Source organism: Balaenoptera physalus (assembly GCF_965194825.1).
Source record: "Balaenoptera physalus genome assembly, chromosome: 5".
NCBI lineage: Eukaryota > Metazoa > Chordata > Mammalia > Artiodactyla > Balaenopteridae > Balaenoptera > Balaenoptera physalus.
Window position 1 is genome coordinate 56,424,466 of NC_138884.1, and position 27,256 is coordinate 56,451,721.

Here is a 27,256-nt window from a genome sequence, read left to right on the forward strand (position 1 = left end):
CTGAATCTAGAGCTCACACCCTTAGCTACGCTGCTGCACACTGGGATGATGACACTTATCCCAAAGTGCTTTCAACTGAGTCCATTATTTGACTGTAGGGTATTGGTTAGAGTGTTTTTAGCCACAGTAACATGAAATCCTACTTACATTGGCTTAAACAATGAGGGAATTTCTTAACTCATATAACAATTCCCCAGGAAGATCAGTTCCTGTGCTGCTCAATCCATCAGATCAACAACCAAACTCTTCAGGAAACCAAACTCTTTCCATCATTTTCCTCCATCTGTGTGCTGGATAGGTAGTCCAATGGCTGCAAAACCATTGCAGGAGCTCCAGGGATCACATCTTCACATGCCAATGTTCAAAGACTAAGTTTTAAAATCTCCCATTAATATGGGAGAAAATATTTGCAAATGATATGACCCATCCATAAGGGGCTAATATCCAAAGCATATACACAGCTCACACAACACAACATCCAAAAAAAAACCTGGATTTAAAAATGGGCAAAAGACCTGAATAGACATTTTTCCAAAGAAGATACGCAGATGGCTAATGGGCACATGAAAAGATGCTCAACATCACTAATTGTTAGAGAAATACAAATCAAAACCACAATGAGAAAATAAATAAATAAATAAATAAATGGAAAAACATCCCTTATTTCTATGGATTGGAAGACAATATTGTTAAGAGGGCAATGTTTCCCAAATGATCTACAAATTTAATGTAATCCCCGTCAAAATTCTAACTGCCTTTTTTTCAGAAATGACAAGTTGATTCTCAAATCATATGGAAAGGCAAAGGATCCCAAATACCTGAAACAATCTTGGAAAAGAACAAAGTTGTAGGACTCACATGTCCTGATTTCAAAACTTACTACAAAAAAAAAAAAAAAAAAAACCACAATGAGCTATCACCTCACACCTGTCAGATGGCTATCATCAAAAAGTCAACAAATAAATGTTGGCAAGGACGTGGAGAAAAGGGAACCCTTGTACACTGTTGGTGGGAATGTACAATAAATTGGTGTGGCCACTGTGGAAAACAGTATGAAGTTTCTTAAAAAAAACTAAAAATAGAACTACCATATGATCCAGCAATTCCACTCCTGGGTATACATTTTTAAAAAAAATGAAAACACTAATTCAAAAAGATACATGCACCCCAATGTTCATAGCAGCATTATTTTTACAACAGCCAAGATACGGAAGCAACCCAAATGTTCATCAACAGATGAATGGATAAAGATGTGGTCAATGTGCACACAATGGAATATTACTCAGCCATAAAAAGAATGGAATTCTGCCATTTGCAACAACATGGATGGTCCTAGAGAGTATTATGCTTAGTGAAATGTCAGACAGAGAAAGACAAATACAGTATGTTATCACTTATATGTGGAATCTTAAAAATATAACAAAAGAATGTATATAACAAAACAGAAACAGTCTCATAGATATAGAAAACAAACTGGTAGATACCATTGGGGAGGAAGGGGTAGGGGCAAGATAGGGATATGAGATTAAGAAATATAAACTACTATGTATAAAACAGATAAGCAACAAGGATATATTGTACAGCACAAGGAAATATAGCCATTATTATGTAATTACTTTAAATGGAGTATAAGCTATACAAATATTAAATCACTATGCTGTACACTTGAAACTAATATATGGTAAATCAACTATACTTTAATCAATCAATCAATAAATAAAAGTTAAAAACCCAAACCCCCTCCAAAAAAAGAAATTTAAAATAATAATTATAAAATAAAATCTCTCATTAATAAAGAATTCTTCTTTCTCCTGAGGTTTCCTTCTTGTGAAGGGATATCAACATATACCTCCAGGGCTTTCTTTTCCCTGGGAAGGTGGCACAATTTCTCTAACTAGCAAATTTAAGGGTAACTGGGCATGCTTAACTCAGTTTTGTCTTCCTTCCTGTTCTAGGAAGCAAGCCTTTCAACCAAGGCATAAGTTTTCCTTTGCTTCTTCAAGCAATAATTCTCACCTGAGCAGCCCTTCTGCATGGGAAAGCTGCCTCTGTAAATCTCTGTCTGTGATGCCTAGTCGGCTGGATGGTGTGGGTTCAGAATCAGTAAGCCTATCTGGCTAAGAGAATTAAAGCTATATCCTCCATGTTAGCTTTACTGATTAAAAAACTTAAAAGGTGATTTTTACTTCTATATTTATTCTTTGTTTCAGAACTGGAGGGAAAGAGGTGCTCTTTATAGGGTTCTTTCAAGCACCCAAAACTTCCCTGCATAACTCATTGGCCACAACTAGGTCATACTCCTAAGACAATCCTGGCAAGGGAATATAAACTTCCTAACTAGCTTGCAGCTAGGAGTTACACAAGTCATGTGGGGAAGAGGTGGGAACTGGAAGAAAAAATTAGGACTTTGCCAGCAGAGAAAAGGAGAAAGGAGGCTGTTGGGTAGGCACCCCAGGCTCTGTAACTCATATCTTTTAGCACATGGAAGTTGATCAATAAATATCTACAATCCAGGTGGGCCACTATTTCTACATATACCAATGGCAAATATGAGAGGGAGAAGGTTCTTCTAAGGCACTAATTTCAGGCTAGAGTTTCTTTTGTTTCTGTTCTCTCAACTCTTAGACCAAGTTCCCTCTGGATTAGAGGGAAACTAAGTACAGTAAGAGCACCAAAGAATAAGTATCTCTGTTAATAATTCTCTCCTACTCACGATTACAAAACCATTTCAAGAATGTAAGGTACAAGGAACTATGAAATCTGCTCTCCCATGTCGATACCCTCCTCTCCCCAGCCCATCCCACACCCATTCAATTTGCCTTTGGAAGAAAGGAATGACATAAATTTAATAAATAACCAATCTTGGGAGCTGTCAGGAAAGAACTCACAGGTCATGGGCCAAACTCAAGCATCTCCTGGGTACTAACAATAAACTGTTTCTTACTGTGAAAGCTTTTCCCTTTCCTTCTTCCTTCCATTTAGTTTATAAACTCAGGGAAACTAAGAAATCATTGCTAAAAAGAATTTAGCTGGCATACCAGAGGATACGTACTAATTTTACATAAAACTGCTCAGATTTTTAAAAATTATTTTGTGCAGATTTTATATTTGTGTTCCTTTTTGTCACACAAGCAGAATGCCATCCATATGAGATTTTCAAAGCCAAATTTTCTTTAGACATTTGCCACTCAAACTCCAAGAAAACATAAGCTTGCTTAACTCACAATTGTCATTTGATATTTATATATCATCTTTTCGCTTAGTAAGCAGAGGGCTTTAAAAAGTAACTAAAATGAGATAACACCATAAGGTGTTATAAATGAGTGACAGTTCTTTTCTAGGAGATATATATATATATATATATGCATATATAAATGTACAACGTAAAAAATAAACATGTATATGTACATTTTTGTAGTTATAAACAGACAAATGAAGAAAAAAAAACAAAATGAGGTACTAGGTTGTAAGGCAATTGGAGCAAAAATGACACAAACTTAAAAAAAAAAAAAAAAAAGGTGTGGGGAATGTATGGTCTGACCAGAAAATTGAAATATATGATCATGCTACCATCTTTTGAACAAGGTAATATGGCTGCCAAGCTCAGCTGCATCTTCTAAGTTCAAAACAAAGCATAAGAAATGTGTTTGTTAAAACATCTGCTCCTACCACAAAAATATGAACGAGAATGAAAATGTATATGGATTATTTATCAATAGAAGCACAAAATCTCTTGTACTATTCCTCTCACACAACTACGCTCAGAAGATATGAATTTCCAAAGAGGAAACTACCACATATGATTATGGTGGACGATTTATAAAAACCCAGTAAAGAAAAAAAGAATCATCTGAGGCACCTAGAGCCCAATTCTCACTGCCTGGTACCCAAGGGTACAAAATCAGTCCATTTGAAGGAACGCAGGGGAGAAACCCTTCACTGTACACCTCTGGGGTCAGGAGATTTTCTCACCACCACCCCACCCCTACCACAAGGGCTTCCCATAAGGCAGAAACACACAGCTCTAATCTTCAATTCACGCGAGTCAGAACCCAAGTTAGAAAGGCTTTGGAAGTCATCTAGACCAAGCCACCACTATCTCATTTATGATACAGACTTTCCAGTCTCCACTTGAATATCTCTAGTTAAAGGAAGCTCATTACTTCTCAAACTTTATTCCAGCACCTAGCAGAGTGATGATGTGCTGATTTTCTGTAAAAAAAAGTTTTTACCCCAGAATAATTATATTTTAATAAAGAGTAGTCTCTCCCACTTAAAGGCATATTACTCAGTATTTAAAAATAAATGAAGAGGCTGAAAAAATGATGAATTCTTGTTAAACTATAATGAAGAACAGTGATATCCTCCAATACCCAATAGTACTCTTAAGGGAAATTAAGGAATGGCTGACTTTATTGTTTCCCTTCTGAGTATATCCACAAGATGCCAAGCATTCCCCCCACTGCTGAGAAGTTCAGGGTGTTTAATAGCAGTCACTGACCAAGATTTACTAAGTGTTTGGGGGGGCTTTGAGCACTTAATAGGGAAAGCCTCCAAATTCTCTTCATTTCTCTTCTCCATAAAATTTCTTGAGCACAAACACAAGTCTGAGACATTTTCATTTCTATGGGCTACATCTTTTGTGTTACAGTTTCAAATATAATAATGCTATAGCACATCAATTTTTTAAAAGGACGCTAGCACTGAAGAGCTCTACTTGCCTTCTTTAATCCTCCTTAACCCTAATCAACAAGGCTTACAGATTAGACCAGAAGTTCTCAATTTTTCCCACCACAATATACAGTGGATAACACTCCCACGAACATATCAGACTTTGACAAAACACCAAAAATATTTTGTAAAATCTTTAATAGAAGTAAATTAAAACCACAATGAAATATTACCTCAAACCTGTTAAGCTGGCTATTACAAAAAGACAAAAGATAACAAGTATTGGAAAGGACGTGGAGAAAGGGAACTCTTGTACACCGTTAGTGAAAATGTAAATTAGTGTAACCATTATGGAAAACAGCATGGAGGTGCCTCAGAAAAATTAAAAATAGAACTACTTTATGACCCAGAAATCCCATTTCTGGGCATAAGTCCAAAAAAAAATGAAATCAGGATCTTGAAGAGATATCTGCATTCCCATGTTCCTCTCAGCATTGTTCCCAATAACCAAGATGTGGAAACAACCCAAATACTCATCAACAGAAGAATGGATAAAGAAAATGTGATACAGATAATGGAATATTACTCAGCCTTAAAAAAGAATGAAATCCTGCCGTTTGCAGCAACATAAGTGCACCTGAAGGACATTATGCTAAGTGAAATAAGCCAGATGCAGAAAGACAAATACGGCATGATCTCACTCACATGTGGAATCTAAAATAGCTACCCTCATAGAGCAGAAAGAAGAATGGCTGGAAGGGTGTGTGGGGAAGAGAAAAGGGGAAGAGTTTAGTCAAGGGGTACAAGGTTTCACTTATGCAAGATGGACAATTTCTGCAGATCTAATGTATAACAATGTGACTATAATTAACAATACTATATTATATACTTGAAAGTTGCTAAGAGGGTAGACCTTAAGTGTTCTCACTATGGAAGGAAAGAAGGGAGGGAGGGAGGAAGGAAGTGAGAAAGGAGTGACTGAGTTGATGGATATGTTTATTAGCTTGATGGTGATTATTTCACAACATAGACACATACCAAATCATCAAGTTGTACATCTTAAATATATCCAATTTTTATTTATCAATTATACCTCAATAAAGCTGGGAAAAAATTTAGTAGAATATGTAGGATCGATGGCAGGTGAGGGCTCAGCTGTAACTCCACCCCTTTTCTTTTATTCAAGAAAACATATCGAGCAATATGGGAAGAGTAGTGTTGTAATAATTATATACATATATGTATAAAACAATATTATATAAACAAACAAACAAATAGCAAACTCAGGTGCTCTAACAAATTTCTTGTGACCTTCCTCAAACTACTAACTACACAACAGTGAACCTTTGCCCAGGGTGAGAACCTTCCATGAGACTAAAATTCAAGCTTAAGTACTAGAGTAAGTTAAGAATTTTAAAGTTCTAAAGCTGCACAGTCCGATACAGTAGCCTCGACCCACGTGAGGCTGTAAATTTTAATTAACATTAAGCACGATTTAAAATCCAGTTCCTCAGTGTCACTAGCCACACTTCAAGTGCTCAACAGCCACATGTGGTCTGTGGTCACCATACAGGACAATGCAGCTCTGGAACATTTCCATCAGCACAGAGCGTTCCATTGGATGGCCCTGGGCTAAGGAATCTTGGAGAGGATCTAATCTAACTCTCTCATTTTACGAATTTAGAAACTGAGACCTCATTTCATTCAAGTGACTTACTCAGTACTACACAGCTAGTAATTACAGAGCCAAAACCCGAACCAAGACACCCTGGCTTCTACCACGCAGTCATTTCCACTCCGACATGTCGTTGCCACCTAGGTGATGTGAGTGTGTCTTCCTTGCCAAGCACAGCTCTGGGTTCTCTCACAAGCATGCTCTCAGGTAACCCTCACACCAACCCTATGAGGAATATTATTATACTGACAACGAAATTGAGACTTGGCTGTTTAAAGTATCATATCTGAGGCCACACAGCAGGTATGTAGCAGAACCAGATTTAAACTCCAGAGCCTGGATCTTTCCACTGTGTTATACTGTATATAGTAAACACTCCACAATTTTAATTCTTCTTGAAAACTTTTTCTCCCTTTCAAATGTGCTAAAAGTTAGTGCCTCTTGATGCACTTTGTCAGCATTTGTGAGGAAAAGTATTCCAAGTAGGAAAATCCCAACACTCAACACTTTTGATCTGGGGAAGGAGAGAGGCTGTGTCCACCTTTGCTAAGTGTAACTGCTTTACAGCAACAGTAATAGCAGCTAACCTTTACGGTCGGTCACAAGCTAAGTGCTTCTGCCGATCTCCTTTAACCTTCACAACAACCCTGCGAAGTACGTCATTCATCTCCATTTTACAGATATAAAAACTGGAGAGTCCAACCATCCACCCCCAGGAAGAACCTATAAAGGAGATGTTTGCTTGTGGTGAGGCCAAAGGAAAGTGAAATTCTTTTTACTCAATAGAGATAGAGAAGAACAGGAGATAGGTGAAAACTTTGAGATAAAAAATCTGTTTTCCTCCTCACACTCAATGCCCCTGTCACAGTTAAACATATTAAGTAGGTAGCTTCCCTCTGAGGGATCCCTGATTTAACCCAGTCACACTCTCTCTTCCACTGTGGCTGACTTTGGAGAAAGTCCTGAGAGCCCAGGGGTGCAGCGATATTGTGGAGGAAGAAACACACCCCGAAATAGACTATGCAGTGTTTCTAAAGGTAGGGGACCTTCCTGGGTATTTTCTGACCTGAGGAATGGAAAGAAGAGAAAGGAGGGAAGACAGTGTTAAAGAAAGAAGAGAGACAGACAAAGTCAGTACATAACTGAGAGACGGCTACATGGGGCTTAGAACCCAATGACCCCAGAGTGTCTCCACGAGTCCACAGAGGTGTCAGAAGTTGGGAAACACAGCACATTGCTGGGGATTTGTGTGGGTACATATATATATAATATAGCATGTACTATACATTAAGATGGAATAACCCCTAAACCTTTCTTGCTTCATGTGGTGAATTTAGCGCACGCTAGTGTGGGAGAGCCTCAGCTAAACGGGAAGGGGTGAGCCAGGGACAGCTGGCTTTTGCAGGAGGTCAGGACAGAGACTGGCAGAGACAACTGCGTGACAGGTGCAGCAGGGAGGGGGTGGGCACATAGGGCTGATGGTAAAATAAGCTAGCCGTGCTCAGAGACAACAAGCAGACTGTCTTGGCTGTGAGAAACGGCATGGTCGGTGGAATGGCTTTAAAGTCAGACCGAGGTTGCAACGCCCTCTTCCTCTAGCACTGACTAGCTGTGTGACTTTTGAACAAGTGACTTAAGAGTTTCTTAGCCTCAGGTTCCTGATCTGTAAAGACAGTGCCTACTTCCTGGGATTGTTGAGAGTATGAAATACATAGCAGGTGCCAAGTAACAGTTCCTTCCTCTTGTCCTTCTTCTTGGCTGGTAAAGAGAAATTTTTTTCTTGCAGAAAAGCACATACCAGGCACTGCGCCTGGGTGTCTTCCCCACATTACCTCCTTTACTCTACAAAAACCCTTCAGGAGAGGCTCTATTTATCCCCATTTCACATAGGAGGCGATAGACATTCAGGAAGGTTATGTAACTTGGTCACAGAGCTGGTTTGTAGCAGATGAGGAAGAATCAGAACAAGGTCTGTCGGCAAAAACCCTAATATGAAAAGATACATGCACCCCAGTGTTCACAGCAGCACTGTTTACAATAGCCAAGACATGGACGCAACCTAAATGCCCATCGACAGAGGAATGGATAAAAAAGATGTGGTACATATACACAATGGACTACTACTCAGCCATAAAAAAGAATGAAATAATGCCATTTGCAGCAACATGGATGGACCTAGAGGTTATCATACTAAGCGAAGTAAGTCAGACAGAGAAAGATAAGTATCATATGGTATCACTTATATGTGGAATCTAAAAAAATGATGCAAATGAACTTATTTACAAAGCAGAAATAGACTCAGACATATAAAACAAACTTATGGTTACCAAAGGGGGAGGGATAAACTAGGAGTTTGGGATTAACAGATACACACTACTATATATAAAATAAACAACAAGGAACTACTGTATTGCATAGGGAACTATATTCAATATCTTATATTAACCTATAATGGAAAAGTATCTGAAAAAGAATATATATATATATATATATATATATATATATATATGTATGTATGTATAACGGAATCATTTTGCTATACACTCAGCTATATAGTTGTGCTATATAACACAACATCGTAAATCAACTATACTTCAATTAAAAAAAAATTTTTTTTAAGGTCTGTCAGACTACAGGGGCCCTGAATGAACCACTCTATCTGGCAGCTTCCCAGGCAACAAGTGATGAGATGGAAAAGGTATCAGTGGAAGGAATCCTCACAAGACAGGTTGAGAGTTAGCAACTAGCAGCCAGAGCCTAGATCTGTGCTCTCATTTGCTTGGTATGTTTCATGGAATTCTGGGTAAAGCTGGTGCTTTGCCATTTTCAACCAGACCCGCTTTCCACTTCTGGTTACTCACCTGAGTCATGAAGGAAGCACAAGAACTTCAATCCCTGCCTCACTCTCCCCACCTATAAAATGGAGAGTTTGGACTACATGATCTCCAAAGTCACTCCCAGCTCTGAAATGCACGTGGGTAGAATTTACAGGGTTTGGGGCTGGGACACTGTGCCACTATCCTCAAAGCCAGCCCCTGGCTGTGATGCCTCTTACCATAGAAATCCTCTCACCCGAGGAGTTGTTTAATCAGAGAATCCTAGAACAGTATATAAAGGTTCTTAAACTTTGTATTTTAATTCAAAATACATAAATGCACATTCATTCAGTTTCACTGATGCAGGTGCAGTGCTTTTCTTCAAGACCAGGCCGTGTGGCGAGAGAGCAGAGATGAATTATTCATACAATTAGCTATGGCCATAATGCATCATCCCCACTTCCAGTTTGAAGTTCCTTAAAATGGAAAGAGAACTTCAAGTGGTTGCAAATAAATCTGAATGCAGACTCTCTCTGGACTTTTGTGCTTTCCCCCCCATCTTTTATAGTTGTTTCTCTCATACTTAATTTGACAGCAAATTTTCAGTGACTCACCTCTATGGAGTCTTTTTTTAAAGTATTCAACATAGTTTCCCTAGAAACAAATGCTATTTCTTTTCATATTCCCATTTCAGCAGTTTAATTAAACTGTAAGTCAGGTTTTGTCATTCTTCTGCTCTAGCTCCTCTAATAGCTCACCCACCTGATTGAAAGGACAAGCTAAAGTCCATAGAAGGACACGCTGCTCTGTCACTGCCAACCTCTCTGACCTCACCTCCTGCCATCCTCCCCCTGGATCACGTGCTCCGGCCACAATGACCTCCAAGTACTTCTTCAAATGGCCAAGCAAGCTCCCACTTCAGACTTTACACTTGCTGTTCCTCCCTGTGGAATTCTCTTCCCCTGGATATCCAAGGGGCAAGCTCTTATAGTGCCCTTCAGGTCTTTCTTCAAATGTCACCTTACTTTCTCAGGGAGCCCTTCCCTATCCCCTTATTTCAAGAGGCCACCCTTGTCCCCTATTCAGCCTTTTCTATCTCCCCACCCCCATACTGTTTTCCTCCTTAGCACTAATCTGACATTCTAAATATTTTATTCATTAGAATTCGAGCTTCATGAAGGCAAGGATTTTGCCTGTTTGTTCACGGGTGCATTCCCAGTGCCTAGAATAGCAGGTCCGGAGTTGTCACTCAGTAAATATTTGTTTAATAATAATCTTTATTATTGTAGTAAATGTATTGTCTTTCTGCCTGAGTTGCATAACCACAATCACAAGTACATCAGGCTAGAGGAGGTGTAGGAGCAAACACAGCAGAGTCTTGCTAAGCAAAGAAGGCAACTAGAGGGGTCAGGAGCGTGCTAGTGCCCACTCCTTTAACTTGATCGAACCAAACTGACCTCTCCCCGTACTTGATGCTTTCGTATTCAAACGTACAATACCATGCTGCCACGTCAAACATAGAAGGTAGTCTAGCCACTTTCTTCAGATTCAGGAGAACAACAGAAAGAAGACAGGTTGTTTTGTTCTGGTCCACCCCTTAATGGTCAATTACCTTTAGCAAACCTCTCTCTCTCTCATCCTTGGTTCTTCATTAAAAAGGGGGAGAGTATAAAATAATACATGACCTGCCTATTTCACTGATCTGCTGTATGTGTCAGGTAGATCGATAGCTATGAAAATATATTGAAAAGCTACAAAGGACTCTACACAATAAGCAATTTTCTTTGTATTAAAATGGACAACTAACTTGTCTATAATATCTACTACAGCTCCCCAAAACTGATGATGTACTTTATAGCACTTTGATTTTAAAATGATTCCTAAAATGTATTAAAGAATAAACAGAAGGAAGAGTAGTCTTTTAAGGGCATGGAATGGGAAAGAGAGTGGAAAATGGCTTTCACCTCATTCTTTAACAGAAAAATATAAGGAAGGAAAAAACACATAAATCTCCAGAACGGTAACTATATTACATAAAGTTCAGATTCAAGAATATTACTGTGAACATCTACAATTATCTAGACTCTCAGATATTTCAAATATTTCTCATCTACTGCAATACCACAAGGACAATCCAAGATGACATATTGGTATCACACATGTCAATAGCGGGTTGGGATGTAAATGAGCAAACCCGTTCCAACCATCTGAGTTTTGTTTTTATTACAGAATTTATTAACCTAAAATAAAAAAGTGGGGAAGAATGACTTGTCACACCACTTATTAGAGTTGATGGAGTGTAGACGGTCTTTTCAATAGGCTTTTAACACACTGTTATGCACCATAGTACATTATTAATGAAAAGAAATGCAGGAATCTTGCATCAGCTTTTCCCCCAAGTGCCTGACATTAATTCAAAATCAATTCTCCTCTACGTGGCAAAGGATCAGAGATAAAATGTTAAATTGTTTGTTACCAAAACTTAAAAGTGTAATTCAAAGCAACAGTCAGGATCCTCCATATTGTACTCAATAATTGTATATTTTTTTGGAGGGGGGGGTTCAAAGGAAGAAGCAAACAAATTGTTTGGAAGATAAACAAATTGTGCCCTAGTTCATATCTGACAAAAGAATGGGATCTAATTTTCTCTCTGATTGAAAGAACTCACAAGACAGCCACGGAATGCAAATTGGTGTTGGGTGTTTGAACTTCTCTTCCAATACCTGAGTATCCGGATGGAACTAATTCACTCTGGAAAAGGTATTAAGTAATTGAGCATGACTGTGCCAGGATGAGGGATAATCCTCAAACTGAGAAGGAAAATAAATACATTTTACAATGACAGGGTCACCTCACTCACTCAGTAACCTCAATCAAGCATTTTACATTCAAAAAAAATGAACCAAATATATGAAGAATGACCTACCGCCAACAAGGAACCCTGATAGACACAAGCACCTGTGGGGAAAAAACAAAACAAGAATTAAAAGGGACGCATAATAGACCAATAGGCACTGCCCTGGCCAAAGTACACTAAAACTGCATCTACATGCATCATAATCAGCAAACTGTGCTTTTTCCAAAAGCTTGAGGATTCTGCCCCTGGGGAAATAATCCCATACACCAAAACAACATTTCTTGGACATGCATGAGGGAAAGAATTATTAAAACTCATTATTTGAATTTTAAAATAAATGTATGTATAATGACATGATATAAATACACTGGTGTATTTTCCTATATGACAAATCAGCAAAGCCTTCCTAATCCACTCCCAATTTACTTATCCAGGCTTCTCTGCCACTCTTTGCTTACACAAATTCTCCAGTCCAACCCAAGAGGCCAACTTAGGAAGCCACGGTAATGCTTTCATATGCCAATGCCTTTACTCATTTTTGTTTCCTTCAGGAGATGCATTTGGTCTAATCAATTTCCTTGAACTTGATCCCATCTCCTTCATGGAACTTTCCAGCCCACAAAATTATGCTTTTTCTAAACCAATTTTTGAACAGCACAGCAGGTGTTGATTTAACCTATAAACATGCAGGCAGTGTGCTAACAGATACTAGCTCAGAAACAGGCTGCAAAGCAGATTGAAATAGCATACACACACCAAGACAGAGCACACCTTGACAATGTGCCACACTTAATGTCCAAAGAGGGAAGGACACATTTTACTACAGTGCTTGGACGCCAACAGATCATTCGTGAAGTCTCAGTACTATTAACTTCTCAGGAAAGGACTGGTCTACCTTATCTACTAATAATGGAATTAAGAACAGTATTCAAAGAAAAGGAGATGGTTATTTACACTTGGGGTTTGAATCAAAGATCTCCATGGGCAAATTTATTGAAATGACTTCTTGTGCCCTTGAAATTCAAATAAGAATAACTTGAGATAAAATCTTGGGGGGAAATTCTTCCTGACTTATTTTTAAGAAATTCTGTTCCAAAGACAGTATTTCAATCTATGGTATATCATAAGAAAGGAGATATAGATATAGATATAGATAGATATAGATAGATATGTATATATAAACACATATATGGATATAGATATATATAAAATAATATGACATGTGGATATGGATATATATAAAATAATCGTATATAGGTACATAAATATGTATCAACACAATGCAATTCCTAAATTATGTAAATGGACTTAATTACGTCTCACGTTTAAAAGTTAAACATAAAGATCATCACTTAGGTACAATTTAACAAAATTTAACCTTTAGAATAAACAAACAAAATTTAACCTTTAGATAAAACCATCCTCAAGTAATTTTATTACCCTCCTCCATAGCACTACCCTCCAAAGGCCAGTAAACTTTCAAAGCTCCAAAAGGAATCAGGTATCTTAAGATGTGTCCAAGTACTCATATCAAAACCCATTTCTGGAAATTTAGACAGATGTTATAAAATCACGGTAACATGAAAAAATAAAGCAGCACTGAGTGTGGCATCACAAACACTTGGTTAAGCCAAACATCTGCTAGAAACTCGAGTCAAAACTATGTGTAACTGCTGATAAATTCTATCATTAGAAAAGGGAAATAACTCAATTTGGGTCGCTCTAGGATGTACAATTCTAAAAGAAATAAGCCTTGGCCTCTGAGGGCTTTCCTAAAACACAACATCTCCACCCGAAAGGCAGCTGCAGAAACGAGTCCCCATTAACACAGCTTCCAAAACCTCATTGCTTCCCAGTAGAAAAAAGAAAGCATTCCACTGTGATGCCCAGTCCCATCAAACATTCATCACCACCCAATGCCAGATGCAATCCTCCAAAGCAAGCATATTTCTCCCACACTAGCACAAGCTTCACACCCACCAGCAGATTAAGTCGGGAGGTTTGTTGGCATTGGGTGATAGGTGCAGCTTCTGGTTCTGCCTTTTCACTAATCGATCAACTCATATACTTTGGAAAACAAAGTTACTCTCTCCACTCATCACTTTGTTTCTTAAGGAGCACTGGAATCATTGCAACTCTACCTGAAGTTTCGATTTGGGCTTTATTTGAACTTGAAACTCCAGCTTAAGGGGAATTCTAACTGATGATGCAGATCTAGAAGGAGAAACAGGCCTTCTTCAAGGGAAAACAGGAAAAATAAGAGACCAAGAACTTTGCCAGTTTCAGGGTATGGAATACAGCTGAGATGGCAGGTAATTTAAGTTCTGACACCTGTGAGAAAGTGCATAAAGTTGTGCAGGGTGAAGGGATCACATAGTGCCACGAAGGAAGCTGAGATCTTGAGACCTTCCTCCTGTGGTTGGCGCCTTTCTTGCAGGTCACGTAGGCAAAATGTCACTTCATGTTCATTTTTAGGCCCTTTGGCACATTAGAATGTACTCTATTATGAGACACCTGTATAAAATCTGAAGTTTTCAGAGGAAATTTGAGATATAATTTGCACCAGTACTCACATCCTGAAACTATTCACTATGGAAACCCTACCTGATAACGTGAGTAAATTAGAGAAGTTAAATCTAAGTCACAAAATGCCAGACCCATTTGTTCAAAGAAATAGTGGCACATATGACCAAAACATATGAAGAAATTTGGAAAGCATGGTATCACAAAAACATGACTCACTAGGAACAAGCAGCCACAAGTTGGCATTTAAATGTTCAAGCTTTATTTTGTGCTATAATTCAGCATATGGCTTGTACACTGTGGAATAGTTAAAATAGAATCCTTTTCTGGACTGACGGGACAGCTCCTGTCCTGATTATTGTCAACCAGGAGTCAGATCAATTAATAGAGTAGTTAAAACAAAAATGGGCCAACTGTTTTTGAACTAGTGTAAGATTTGGCACACGACTCCAACTGTGCCATGTGGTAGTCCCCTCCCCTCTCCTGAGCCAAGTGGTGGACAGTATTTTATGACTACTCATATCTGAGTAAAATTGAGTAATATTACCACTCAAGTCCACAACAGTGAATACAGATGACCGTGCTCTCACTAAAGGATTTATTTGCAGAGGGTAACACCCAGAATCCAATCCCCAGAGGAGAACAGAAATGCAGTATGATGGAAATAAGAGCCTATGACAATACAACACCCTTTATTTCCACTAGCTGGTAGTTGCAAAAGCCAAAAGATGCAGAGTTGCAATTATTCAATATTGGGAAAGCCACCAAGGACCAACGTTTACATGTCCCTACTGCTACCTTACCGATATTAATGATTTCCAGGTATGCAAACTCCTTGAGGGCAGGTATTATTATTATTTTTTTGATGTCTGTATGTCCCTACCAGACATAACCTAATAACCTGATATATAAGCTATCAATAAAGATTTGTGGACTGAAAGAATGAAGAGATAGGCTATTTTTTCCCATCCAATGTCTTTCCTTCCTTAACATTGAGTTTTAAGCATTGAATCCTACACAGAAGGAACTCTTCTACCAAGAGTGGAACCAAATATGCTGATCCACCCATAAATAAAACACTCTGTCTATCAAATGATCCTTTTCAGTATATTCTGCTAATGGCATTTAAAGGAAAAAGACTGGAAGATTGTAAGCTTGGCTAAAGTCACATGGGGAGTGATGGACATAGACTAGAGCTCAGTTCTCGTAACCAATTCAAGACTCTTTATCCACAGCCGACATGTTCTATCCAGTGGAACTTCACAGGATTTCCACGGGTCGACACAACTCAAGATGTACTTCTCCAGAAACGCATCTGATTCAGAAAGCAGCCACGTTTGCTAGAAGTTTCTCTGTGACTTGTTGATTTTACTAAGTTCTCAAATCACCGTAGTTTGTCAGCTTAGCGATATAAGAAAATGTAAAATAACATTGCCAATAACCTGCTTGTAAACCTTCATTTTTCTTTTAATAATTAAAATAAAATTCAGAACTAGAAAGATGCAACTGACCAAAAATAAGGCAGCAAATACTGATCGTTTTTTTTTGTTTCTATGCTGGATGATTAGCAGAAGTATTTTAGAGCTATCACCTAGCCAGCTTCTGCATTTGGTGAATAACAGACCACAGCCCAAAGAAGTTAGGTGGTTCATTCAAGGTCACACAGCAGCAGTCTAAGCTTAATTTGAAATGTGATTTGGCAATACTCATTCACCTGACCAAAATTTTTTTAGCACCTATTGTGTACCAGGAGCTGAGTTGGATGTATAATAACCAGGAGCCATCCTAAGCCCTCCGTGAGCACACAGTTAAATGAGGAAGATTGTATCTTTATCAGCTAAAATTATAGAATTATTAACTGGTGTACCAGAAACATACATGACATGCTCTCTGAGCATTGAGAAGAAAACAACAAATTCTGCCATGGCCTGGACAGCAACAGTATCACAGAGTAGGTCGCATCAAGAGACCCACACATGTGAATGCTTCTTTTCCATGTTTAAAAATCATTGCCAAGGCTAATAATAAAAACTTGAGGAAATCTCTAATATCCTTAAGCTCTCCATTCTTGACCTCAATGCTCTTATCTTTAAGAGAAAAAGAAAACCCTGACAGAACCAAATCAAAGGACTCATCAGATGACAGCTGATTTTTTGGCTGTGGGACTGTTATCATTTAATTAATTTAATGAGATAAAGTATGTGAAGTGCTTAGCATAGTGCCAGGCAAATAGTACAGTGTTCAGTAAATGTCCATATTCATTCATTCATTCATTCATTATTAGGTAAGCATCATTATGACTTGGATGGAAACTCTCAGATATCTATGAATCCAAGTTGTAGGATGATTCTAGAATGTTCTGAAGGTGGGATGAAAGAGTAAGAAGCAAAGTTTCCAAAGAATCTTTGGAGGAATAGCGCCCCTCGCGCCCTACACTCCTCCCCCATCAGAAGACTGTGGACGTTTTTAAACTTTGCCCTTTTTGTCAACGAGTCTTCCAAAGAGTGAACCCTGCAGGCCCTTAGTAATAATGGCTTTTGTAATTTCAAGAGATTTGCTTCTGAAAAGCAAATCTCTTACATCATTCCAACTGCCCCCTGGTGAGCTATCGGGGACAGCCAGCACGTTTTCCGCGTTGCTGGGACACGATCCTAAATAGGAAACTGCCACCACCAAGTGCAAACGTAATTTTTCTGTCTCAAATTCACATTTGGGTGGCCTAGGTTGACTCTCCCATGTGCTTTACTACAATTAAGCCCTATACGTTTTATTGTCTTTTAAGTTTGCATACACACGCACACATAAAATAAAGACACGGTTCTACAGGTTATGCCCTGTTTGAAAAAGGCTGCACAGGCCCCAGACCTGCTCTTCCCGGGGATGATACACACTTGACATAATTCCCGGGAGGGTGCGGGCTGGCGGTCTCTCCACCCACGGCAAAGTCCCCACTGCCGTGCGTTTCCAAAGCCACCGCCACTTTCTCCCGGGAAGCTAGCTAGGAAAAGGCCGCTGCTCAGGTGGCTGCAGGTGGGTCCGAGCAGGGCTGTGTCCTCCTCGGGGCCTGCCGCTGCCCCCAGTCCCACGCCCGGGTCCGCACCCGAGCGGAGAAGGCGCCCCGCCCCGCGCCCGCGACGGCCGCGGCTGCGCCTCTGATTTGCCGCGGGCCAGGTGAACTCTTCTTCCCGCAGCTGGATGAATAATGAATGGAGCCGGGAGGGGAAGCCGAGAGCCCTGCGCGGTAGATTAAGCCGTCTTCCTCAGCCCGCCGGCTCCCTTCCCCCTCCCTAAGCACCCGCTAGGCGACTTTCCTCGCGACTCTGAGCAGGTGGGAGCTCACGCCGCCTCGCGTCCCCGGGCCCGCCATCCTAGGACCCCCCAAACTCTTGATTTCCTTAGAGATTCATTTATTTGCCTGAGCTCACATTGCTCTTGCTATCATGGCGACAACTCCCACAGTCTCCTTCTTTCTCACCCCCAGCTCCAGGGTTTTACACGTAGGTTGGAGCCTCGGAGGAAAACTGGGAGGCAGGGGGCGAAGTCAGAGAACGGAGCTAAACTCTTATTAACCACTTCTTTTCTGGGGAAGAGGCAGGCTCGAGTCTCTCTGTACTGGGGAGATTTCTTGTAGTGCGATTGAATTGTCTACTTCCAGAACAGGCTCTAACCACCTTATAAAATCTTAATTGGACTTTACGGGTAGACTCATTGGGGGAAGGAGGGAGGGCGAGAAGGGGGTTTTAAGGTGCCGGATTTTATTTTTCATAGGAGCATAAGTATTTTTACACAGGTAATTGCAATTGTTCACTCCTCACCTACGCTCCATGTAGATGCTTTCCATTCGGGGGCACCGGGAAAGTGGGAAGAAAGAGAATCCAATTTCAGAGATGGCACCTCGGTCGGCCACCCACCCACCCACCCAAATGCACTCAGGGCAGAGAGGGAGGAGGGAGTGGGGCTTGTGATCTGCATACAAAACAGTCAGGAGTTGGAATCTTCTCACAAAAAACCCCCTCTAGTTCCATGGCCACCCACCCACCCATCCCCAAAAAACTTCCATCTGACCCACAATGCCATACACCCGCTGAGCTTTTTAAAAAGCACGATCTCTCTCTCTCTCTCTCTCTCTCTCTCTCTCACACACACACACACACACACACACACACACACACACACACACGGCACCGCTCTCTCACCTTCAGAATGATGAGGCAATACTGCAAATTCCGCCAATGCTAGGGCCACCCCGAGCCACACTTTGAAGACACTCATTGCCGCCTCTGCACCCACGCTGGACAAGCCCAGCCTTCAGCATCCAAGAACCAGTTCTCGGCCAAAACGCAGCCGTCGGCGCCCCGGGCTAGGCGCCCCGAGAGCGGGGTGCGACGCGCGGCGGGCGGTCACCTCCGGGGAAATGAGGCGGTGGACGGGCGAGAGCGACACTCTCGTGGCGGGGGGGAGGGGGAGGGATTCAATTCACTCACTGCCGGGCGGAGAGCGCGCCTAGCTCTCCAGCAGAGCAGGGCGCCAACGTCGGCTGAGCTCGGGAGAATAAAAGAGGAGGCAGGGCGCAGTGACCCGCGGCCAAGGCTCGCCGGAAGGTTGCCCGTCACCAGCCGACTGGATCTCCCAGCATTTCCCGCAGGCCGGACCCGCCCGCTCCCGGGTCTCCAACCGTGGAGATCCCGGCGCAGGTTCCTCGGCAGCAGCTTTCTAAAGTTCGCTTGACACTCGCAGCGTCGACCGCGGGGGTCGCCAGGAGCCCCAAAAGACCCACCCACTCCTCCTTCTGGGCTGGGCCACCCGGCTCGGCGGACCTCAGCCACCCGGAGCGGCTCGCAGGAAACTTCGTGCTGCGCTGCGGGCGGCTCGTGGGACTCGCCGGCGCTGCAGCCACACGCCGCCGCCTCGGGCTGGGCTCCCTGCCGCAGACTCTGCGAAAGCTTCCGAGGAAAGCCGGGGCCGGCAGCGCAGGGAACTCCGCCGCTACTTTCCCGCCCCCGCCGCTGGCCCGGGCGAGGAGCGCTGCGGGGCGCGGCTCGCTAGGCGCCAGCGGCCACCTCCGCCCCGTGCGCCCCGAGCCGGTCTGCTGGGTCGAAGTGTGATTACGGGAGCGGAGGAGGAGCCATGATTTTAAATGCAGCGAGGAAAATGCTAGAGAGCCTGGAAAGGACTTCCGAACTAGAGCCACTCGACCAGAGAGCCCGGAAACGCACAAAATAAGGCCCCCCTCTGGAATCCCGCGTTTAAAGGACACATGCTCCGCCTTCCTCCGCCTCCCCCCCCACCCACCACCCTTCCTCTCTCCTTTGCTCGGTGTGAAAATGGACCCAGAGACTCGGAGCTTTTGCAAAAGATTCCAGAGAGTCACGTGGAGAGGGGAGAAGCGAGGAGGGGGGAGGGAGGGGAGGCCGAGAGAGCAACCTGATCCCCTTATTCTTTCTGCTGGAGTTCGGATTGCCTTTGTCTGGGGCGGCATCAAAAGTGGTCACACCAGGGAGGGCTGGAGGGGAAGATGGCGTGGTCCTGGCTCCTGAACAGCCTAGGGACCCGCGAACCGGATCCACAGCCCTCACTTGGGAGGGGGTATGCCCACATTCAAGGACCCCAGCGCTACTCCCCCCACCCCACACACACACACACCCCGCCACTCCGGCTGCACTAAGAGAGTGAGGCAGATCTGATCCATCTTCCTCGCTCTGAGACCATCAGGTCGTCGCATCGTGGGTTTGCCAGCAGCCTGGGAGGATCTCGGTGTGTGTGTCCTAGGCGAGGCCTCCCACCGCGAATGCACCTTTCCCTCTCCCTGAGAGAGGCTGTCAGTGGAACACTACGCAGCCTCTGCGTGGTGGCTCCAGCTGCGCCCCCAAATGCCAAAGACTGGGAAGTAAATGTCAGGGCAGCGCACACTGGGGCATGCCCTTGAAGAGTGGAGGTCTTGATTCCTGGTCAGGACTGAGTGCCGGCAGCTATTTTTTATAGGACCAAATAAAAATAGGACCAAATATTTTTTTTACAGAGCCAGCTATTTTTGAATTATGAGTGGCCCAGAGAAGAGACGTCCTGGGTCTCTCAGTTGACCTCAGGTGGGCTAGCCTGTCAGAGGGGAGTTTGTCCAAGCATTGAACTCCGAGCTGTGAAACAGCAGGGGCCCAATTTATTTCCAGTCCCATCACCATAATCCAGCGGACGTTCTGCTCCGCACTAGCGCTAGTTGGAACGATTCACTTTTCAGAATAACTCGATAAATTGTAACCGGCAGATCCTGTAACTATTACAATTAGCCCAAGCAAAAGGAAACGTCTGACAACCTAGCACTGATCTTTGAGTATTCACAGGACCCAGGGATTGTGCAAGTCTCTCCTGGGCTGTGGCGGTCTCAGAGACAGAGATTGTCACCTTTGTAGCTGAAGCACATAGTAGGTGCTCATTAAACGTTTGTTGAAAGAATGGACTGAGCAAAATAGTACGTCCCTGAGAGGAGGCCAGGTATAAAAAGAAGATGTGAGAGAAAAAGGAAACAGGCTTTCCAAAGACGCTTTGCTTTTTGCTTCAGATAAGGAGGTATTCTAAAATACACCACTTCTGCCCCTGCCTCAATTTAAACAGTGAAATACTCGGAACAACCTATAATACAGAATGTGTTGAGTGAATTATGATTCCTCCATAAACTGCAATATTACACAGAGATTAAAAATATCCTAAATGTATATTTATTGACATGGAAAGATGTTTTTAAAATATTATTGGGTGAAAAACATAACTCATAAGAAAATAATATAATGTTCCAATGGTTTTGCTTGTACACATGTACATTCATGCATTCATACACACATATTCATACACACATATCTCAAAGAATATACACCAAAATACTATCTCTGAGAATTCAAGTGAGTTTTAACTTCTCTTTTTAGCTAACCTGTATTTTCTCATTCTTCTATATGGAACACATATTTAAGTGCACGATGCAAAATTATATTGGAGAAATTTTCAAATAACAGAATTAGCTAATTCAAACTGGCTTAAACTACATGTATGGCATTTACTGTCTGTCATAGCTAGAAACTAAGACTGTCCTTAGAAGACCTTCAGATTGGGTCCAATTTAGTACTTTAATGATGTCATAAAGGACCTGAACTATTTCTTTTTCTCTGCTCTGCCTTTGTGATAGACATTACTAGTGCTCACCATCATTTCCTGGATACATGGAATATCACATTTTCCCAGCCCACTCACAGTTAGGTGGGACCATGAACTAGGTCTAGACCTGCACTGTCCAATACAGCAGCCACCGTCCACGTATGGCTATTGATCTCTTGAAAGGTGGCTAGTCCAAATTGAGATGTGCTGAAAGTATAAAATATATATCAGATTTCAAAGACTTAGTACACACAAAAAAGAATGTAAAATAGCTCATTAATTTTTTATATTAACTATATGTTAAAATGATAATACCTTGAATATATTCTTTTAAATAAAATATATTATTAAAACTAACTTTACCTGTTTCTTTTTACTTTTTAAAATGTAGCTTCTAGAAAATTAGGTTTACATATGTCCACTAATCTATAAGATGAGATATGAGAATGAGATCTAATCTACGAGGATGGTTGAGAAAAAAAAAGCACATAATATCAAGCACTGGCAAGGATGTAGAAGAACTGGCACTCTCATACGTATTTCTGGTATTAAATGCGAAGTTATGTAGACACTTTGGAAAACAGTTTGGAAGTTTCTTATAAAGTTAAACGGGAAGTTACCATATGACCTAGCCATGCTACTCCTCTAAGTATTCACCCAAGGGAAATGAAAACCTGTGTTCACACAAAAACCTGTATGTGAATATTTTTATTGGCTTTATTAGCCACCAAAAATTGGAAACAATCCAAATGTCCCTCAACTGAGAAGTGGATAAACAAACTGAGGTACATCCATACAATAGAATACTATTCAACAACAAAAAGGAACAAAATACTGATACAGACCACAGCATAGAGGAATCTCAACTGCATTATGCTAAGTGAAAGAATCCACACTCAAAAAGCTCATATACTCTGATTGCATTTACGTGACATCCTGGAGAAGCAAAACCACACTGTCAGAAAACAGAGCAATGGTTGCCAGGAGCTGAGGGTAGAAGGAGAGTTTGACTACAAAGGGCATAGAGTAATTCTGGGGAGAGATGAAACTGTTCTAAAACTTGCTTGCAATGGTAAGTACATGACTGCATGTGTTTGTCAAAACTTACAGAACTATACACTGAAAGGGTAAATTTGCTGTATGTAAATTATATGCTAATTTAAAACAAAACAGACAGCAAGCAAAGAAATCTTAGCAAACAAACATTACTTTCAAATTTGGTAATAACAACAACAATAACAATAAACTTAGTCCAAATAATTATACATGTGGCTCATATTATGTTTCTATTGGACAGCACTGTTTTAGACAGTGAGCTCTGTCACTTTCAGGCCAAAGCAATTATAGCAATGCTCCCTTCCCTGCCTCAGTAAAGTCTGAAACCTATGATGGCAGCATCATTAGATGGTGGAGCCTCTGTAAGCCCAAGTCTCTGAATGACTCTTTGGAACAAAGGCCCTGACAACACTCACTGGATGCCTAGTGTGAGAAATAAACTTTATTTTGTTAAGCAATGAAGATTTGGGGGTTGTTTGTTACTGCAGCATAACCTAGCCTGTCCTGATGAATGCTGCCTTCCATTGTATCAACTTCACCTTCCACTTGGATCCTGCTTTTAGGTACAAAATAACTGCCAGCAATTCTCTGAGCTACATGCTTTTTAGTTTAATCTACAGATATTTGATCCAGAACTATCTAAAGAAGCAAGGAATATACTTTCTTTCCCCAGCAGACATTTCCTTGTGTTTCATTGGTTCACATTCACTCCCATGCTCATCCCTGAGTCAACATGTTTAACAGAGTATAGGATTTCATGAACTAGCTGAGACCTGAGTCGTAAGACATGCCCCACCTCTACAGTCAGGAGTTGAGTTAACATCTCCCCAAATTAGGATGACTAATTTGTTGCCCAAACCAAGATACTTTAGAGAGTGCTAAAGAATATATTCATAATTATTCTAGAATAACAGACACAAACCAGGGCTCCCAAAGTACATGGCTTCATGCTAAGAAGATTTGGCTACCTGAATGAAAAGTTGTTAGTAAGAGAAAGTGGAATGGATACTGGGGAGATAACCACAATGACTATTCTAAAAAATATTTTTAATCACATACCTACTGTCTTAGTCCATTCAGGTTGCTATAATAAAATGCCATAGACTGGGGAGCTTATAAACAACAGAAATTTATTGTTCACAGTTCTGGAGGCTGGGAAGTCCAAGATGAAGGTGCAGGCAGATTTGGTATCTGGTGAGGGTTTCCTGGTTCATGACGGTTGTCTTCTGGCTGTAACCTCACATGGCAGAAAGAGAAGGAAGCTCTCTGGAGCCTCTTTATAAGGGCACTAATCCCATTTGTGATGGTTCCACTCTCATGACCTAATCTCGTCCCAAAGACCCCACCTCCAAATATCATTACACTGGGGAGTAGGTTTCAACACATGAATTGGGGCAGAGGTAGGGGATGGAACACAAATATTCAGTCAACAGCACATACAGAGAAAATAAAGGGTCCACGAGGTAGTAATGACCAAATATATTCTCTATGAGGGAAAAGTCAGCAGAGTGCCAAGCTTGCTCCTGAAGCCGGCTTATTTTCAAGGTATTCTTTCCGAGGTAACACTACTAGGAATCAACGTTAGTAAACTCAAGCCTCCTGATGTGTCTGGAACTCCCCCATCCCCCCCACCACCAAGGCTTTCTAATGACCTCAAAGCATAAATGACAAAGAACAACATATTCCACATTTTCACAAGTAAAGTCATGACTTTGAGATTATTTTCACTGCAATCCAAAGATATTGGCCTCCACAAACCGAGGAAAGAGAGACTGTGTTATCTCACTGAGCCCAGGGAATAATACCTAGGATGCAGTCTAAGTTCTAAGACCAACTGGTTGACTGACGTCAGATAAGTCATTAATAGAACTTCTAAGTACTCATCTGTAAATGGGAGATAATAATACCTGGGATCTACTTATCAAACTGGTTGTATGGAGGGTCAAATTAAGAAAATGGATATGGAAATCTTTTGAAACTTTAAGAGCATTATACAAGTGTAAAGTATTATTATTAAGAACTTTCAGCTAGGTCAGGCATTTTTATGTGGGAGTCAGTTTAAAGGCTATGAATAATCATCTTGTAATTGGATATGTAAATGTTCCTAGAGGTCCATTGCAGTAGGCTATTCAGATAAATCAAAACTGATGATGATGTTGATCATGATACTGATGATATTTCTCTAATAGTGAATGAGAAGCAGGGAGCAAAGTTAATGATCTCATAACTTGATCCATGGAAAACTTAGTACCTTTTAGTGTCTTTATTTTTTAAAGTTTTCCAGTGATGATATAATCGGAGCTGCAACTTTTACTATCACTGTGAGTCTGATACATTTGCTCATACTAATCCATTAGCATTTAATTTTGTTGCTTTTATCTCTTATCCTATAAGCACCTAGTAACAGCTGAACTGCAACGAGTCTGGCTTCAGTGCCCCTGGAATGATTCAATCTTAAAATGATTGTGGATTTCAAAAAGACTGGGAGAAACTGGTCATGGTTTCTCAGGGGATTGCCCTGGCAGACAGGCAGTCCTGAACCTGCTGTCAATTTTAGGAGGTTATAGAGTTGAGAAATATTTCCCCTGTGGGCACAAGACAAAAAGAAGGCGGGAAAGCAAGACAGTGAAGAGCCATGACCCCGTGTCCCTTCATATCTTGTTTAGAACCAAAAAGTGTGCAGAATTTGAAAGTGCCTCCAATATGGCAGAAATGTTGTATCTCCTTGAGCTGGCTCTTTCCTATGAACCTTAGCATCCTTCTTTAGCATCCACCATTATGCTTCTTCCCACCAAAACATATCGGCATGAATCTGAACCAATGATGCCTCAAACATGGCATTGGTATAGAAAATTTAACTTACAATGAAGCAAAGCCAAGGCTTTTAATATAATGCAAAGATACGCAACTGTCAATTTACATATGATGTTGTAGTCAGAGAGACTTGGTACAAGGAAGAAAGCCCACTCAAATAAGTAAAGGGAAAGAACTGCTGTAAAAATGCAATTAATTTCATAGATAAGCAAGGACAAAACAAAGTTTATGCATATATGTACCTATATGATCTAGCATGGCTAGAACATCATGATTTTTCTGTGTTCTCTCCTCATAGAAAAAATACCAAAAGAAGTTTTCTACTCTGATTTTCTAAAATTTATTTGAAAAGAAAGAGGGCAATTGTTTCATTCACTATATGTATAAATATACTTCATCCACTAACTATATTTATAAATCCTCTTATAGTCTGAATATATTAAAAGACTGAAAGCTTTGAATTGAACTGGAAAGTTGTTTATATGATGCCACTTTACATACATCACCAAGAATAACCTCAGTGTTTTTCATTTTCAGTATAAATGTGGGGATTCCGTTGGTGGCTACCTATATCAGTTAAAAATAAAATAACACTCTGATGAATAGTCACATTTATTAGTGTTATTCATGGCATAAAGCACTACGCCCAGAGTAATGCCCTTCTAACTTGAGCAGTTCCAGAGGACCCCAGCTAGCCTGCCTGACCAGTGCCCATGTAATCAGAAGGAATCCTACCTACGCTCATTTATCAATAGAGTTCTTTAGTTCTGGGTCTCTGAGAAAAGATCCACAGCTTGAAACAGAAATGTAAAGATGAACAAGCAAAATAACTGATCCCAGAGTAAAAAGCATCATGCAAGAAACACAAAAAATTTTTTGAAAAGATGAAATTTATATCCTGAGTTATTTATTTATTTTTAAATATTTATTTATTTTTGGCTGTGTTGGGTCTTAGTTGCAGCATGTGGGATCTTCATTGCAGCGAGCAGGCTTCTTGCTAGTTGTGGCTCACAGGCTCCAGAGCGTGCAGGCTCAGTAGTTGTGGCACGCGGGCTTAGTTGCCCTGTGGCATGTGGGATCTTAGTTCCCTAACCAGGGATGAAACCTGTGTCCCCTGCATTGGAAGGCAGGTTCTTAACCACTGGACCACCAGGGAAGTCCCTCAGAGTTATTTAAAAAGACAGGATTTTTATAAAACAAGCTCTGGTGTCTATTAAAAAAAAGAGCAATTAAGAACAAAAAAGAGTTTTTAGAAAATAAACATATAATTTCCAAAATAAGAAAAACTTAATAGAAGTTCTGAATAATAAAACATACAAAGCTGAAGACTTTACTCAGTAGCCTGGAAGATGAAACTGAGGACATTTTCAAAATTTAGAGCAATAAAATATGATATATCTCCAGGAGACCAAGTATCTGTCTAGTAAGTGTTCTCAATGGAGGAAACAGAGAAAACATAAGGAAAGAAGCAAAGAAAAAATAGTTACTCATACTGGGAAAATCAGAGCCTGAGCACAGAACCTCTCTCTCCCAACTGATTAGTGACATAAGTGGTTAATGTGGACAGGGCCTTGGGACTGGAGAGAGAAATGAAGAAAGTGTGGCTTACTTAGGATTTAGTGTTCTACAGAGACAGTTTGGCTTGGTTAGGGCAGCTTCTGTAGAGCATCATTTACAAAGCTGGAAGGATCAAAGACCAGG

General features: G+C 40.9%; 2 protein-coding genes across 4 annotated transcripts in view; both read right to left on the reverse strand.

Moving 5' to 3' along the window:
- Positions 1-19,809, reverse strand: part of FRAS1 (Fraser extracellular matrix complex subunit 1) — a 443,799-nt gene extending 423,990 nt beyond the window's left edge. The window contains 2 exon segments of the mRNA XM_082464007.1: positions 12,089-12,120; positions 18,739-19,809. Of these exon segments, the coding sequence (XP_082320133.1) occupies positions 12,089-12,120; positions 18,739-18,814 (108 nt within the window). The 5' untranslated portion in view covers positions 18,815-19,809.
- The window catches only part of MRPL1 (mitochondrial ribosomal protein L1), a 220,372-nt gene that overhangs the window by 35,707 nt on the left and 157,409 nt on the right, over positions 1-27,256 (reverse strand). For all 3 annotated transcript variants that reach the window (XR_014264278.1, XR_014264279.1, XR_014264280.1), the window contains exon 12: positions 12,089-12,120. The gene's annotated coding sequence lies outside the window, so the exon portion shown is untranslated. The remainder of the gene's footprint in view (positions 1-12,088; positions 12,121-27,256) is intronic.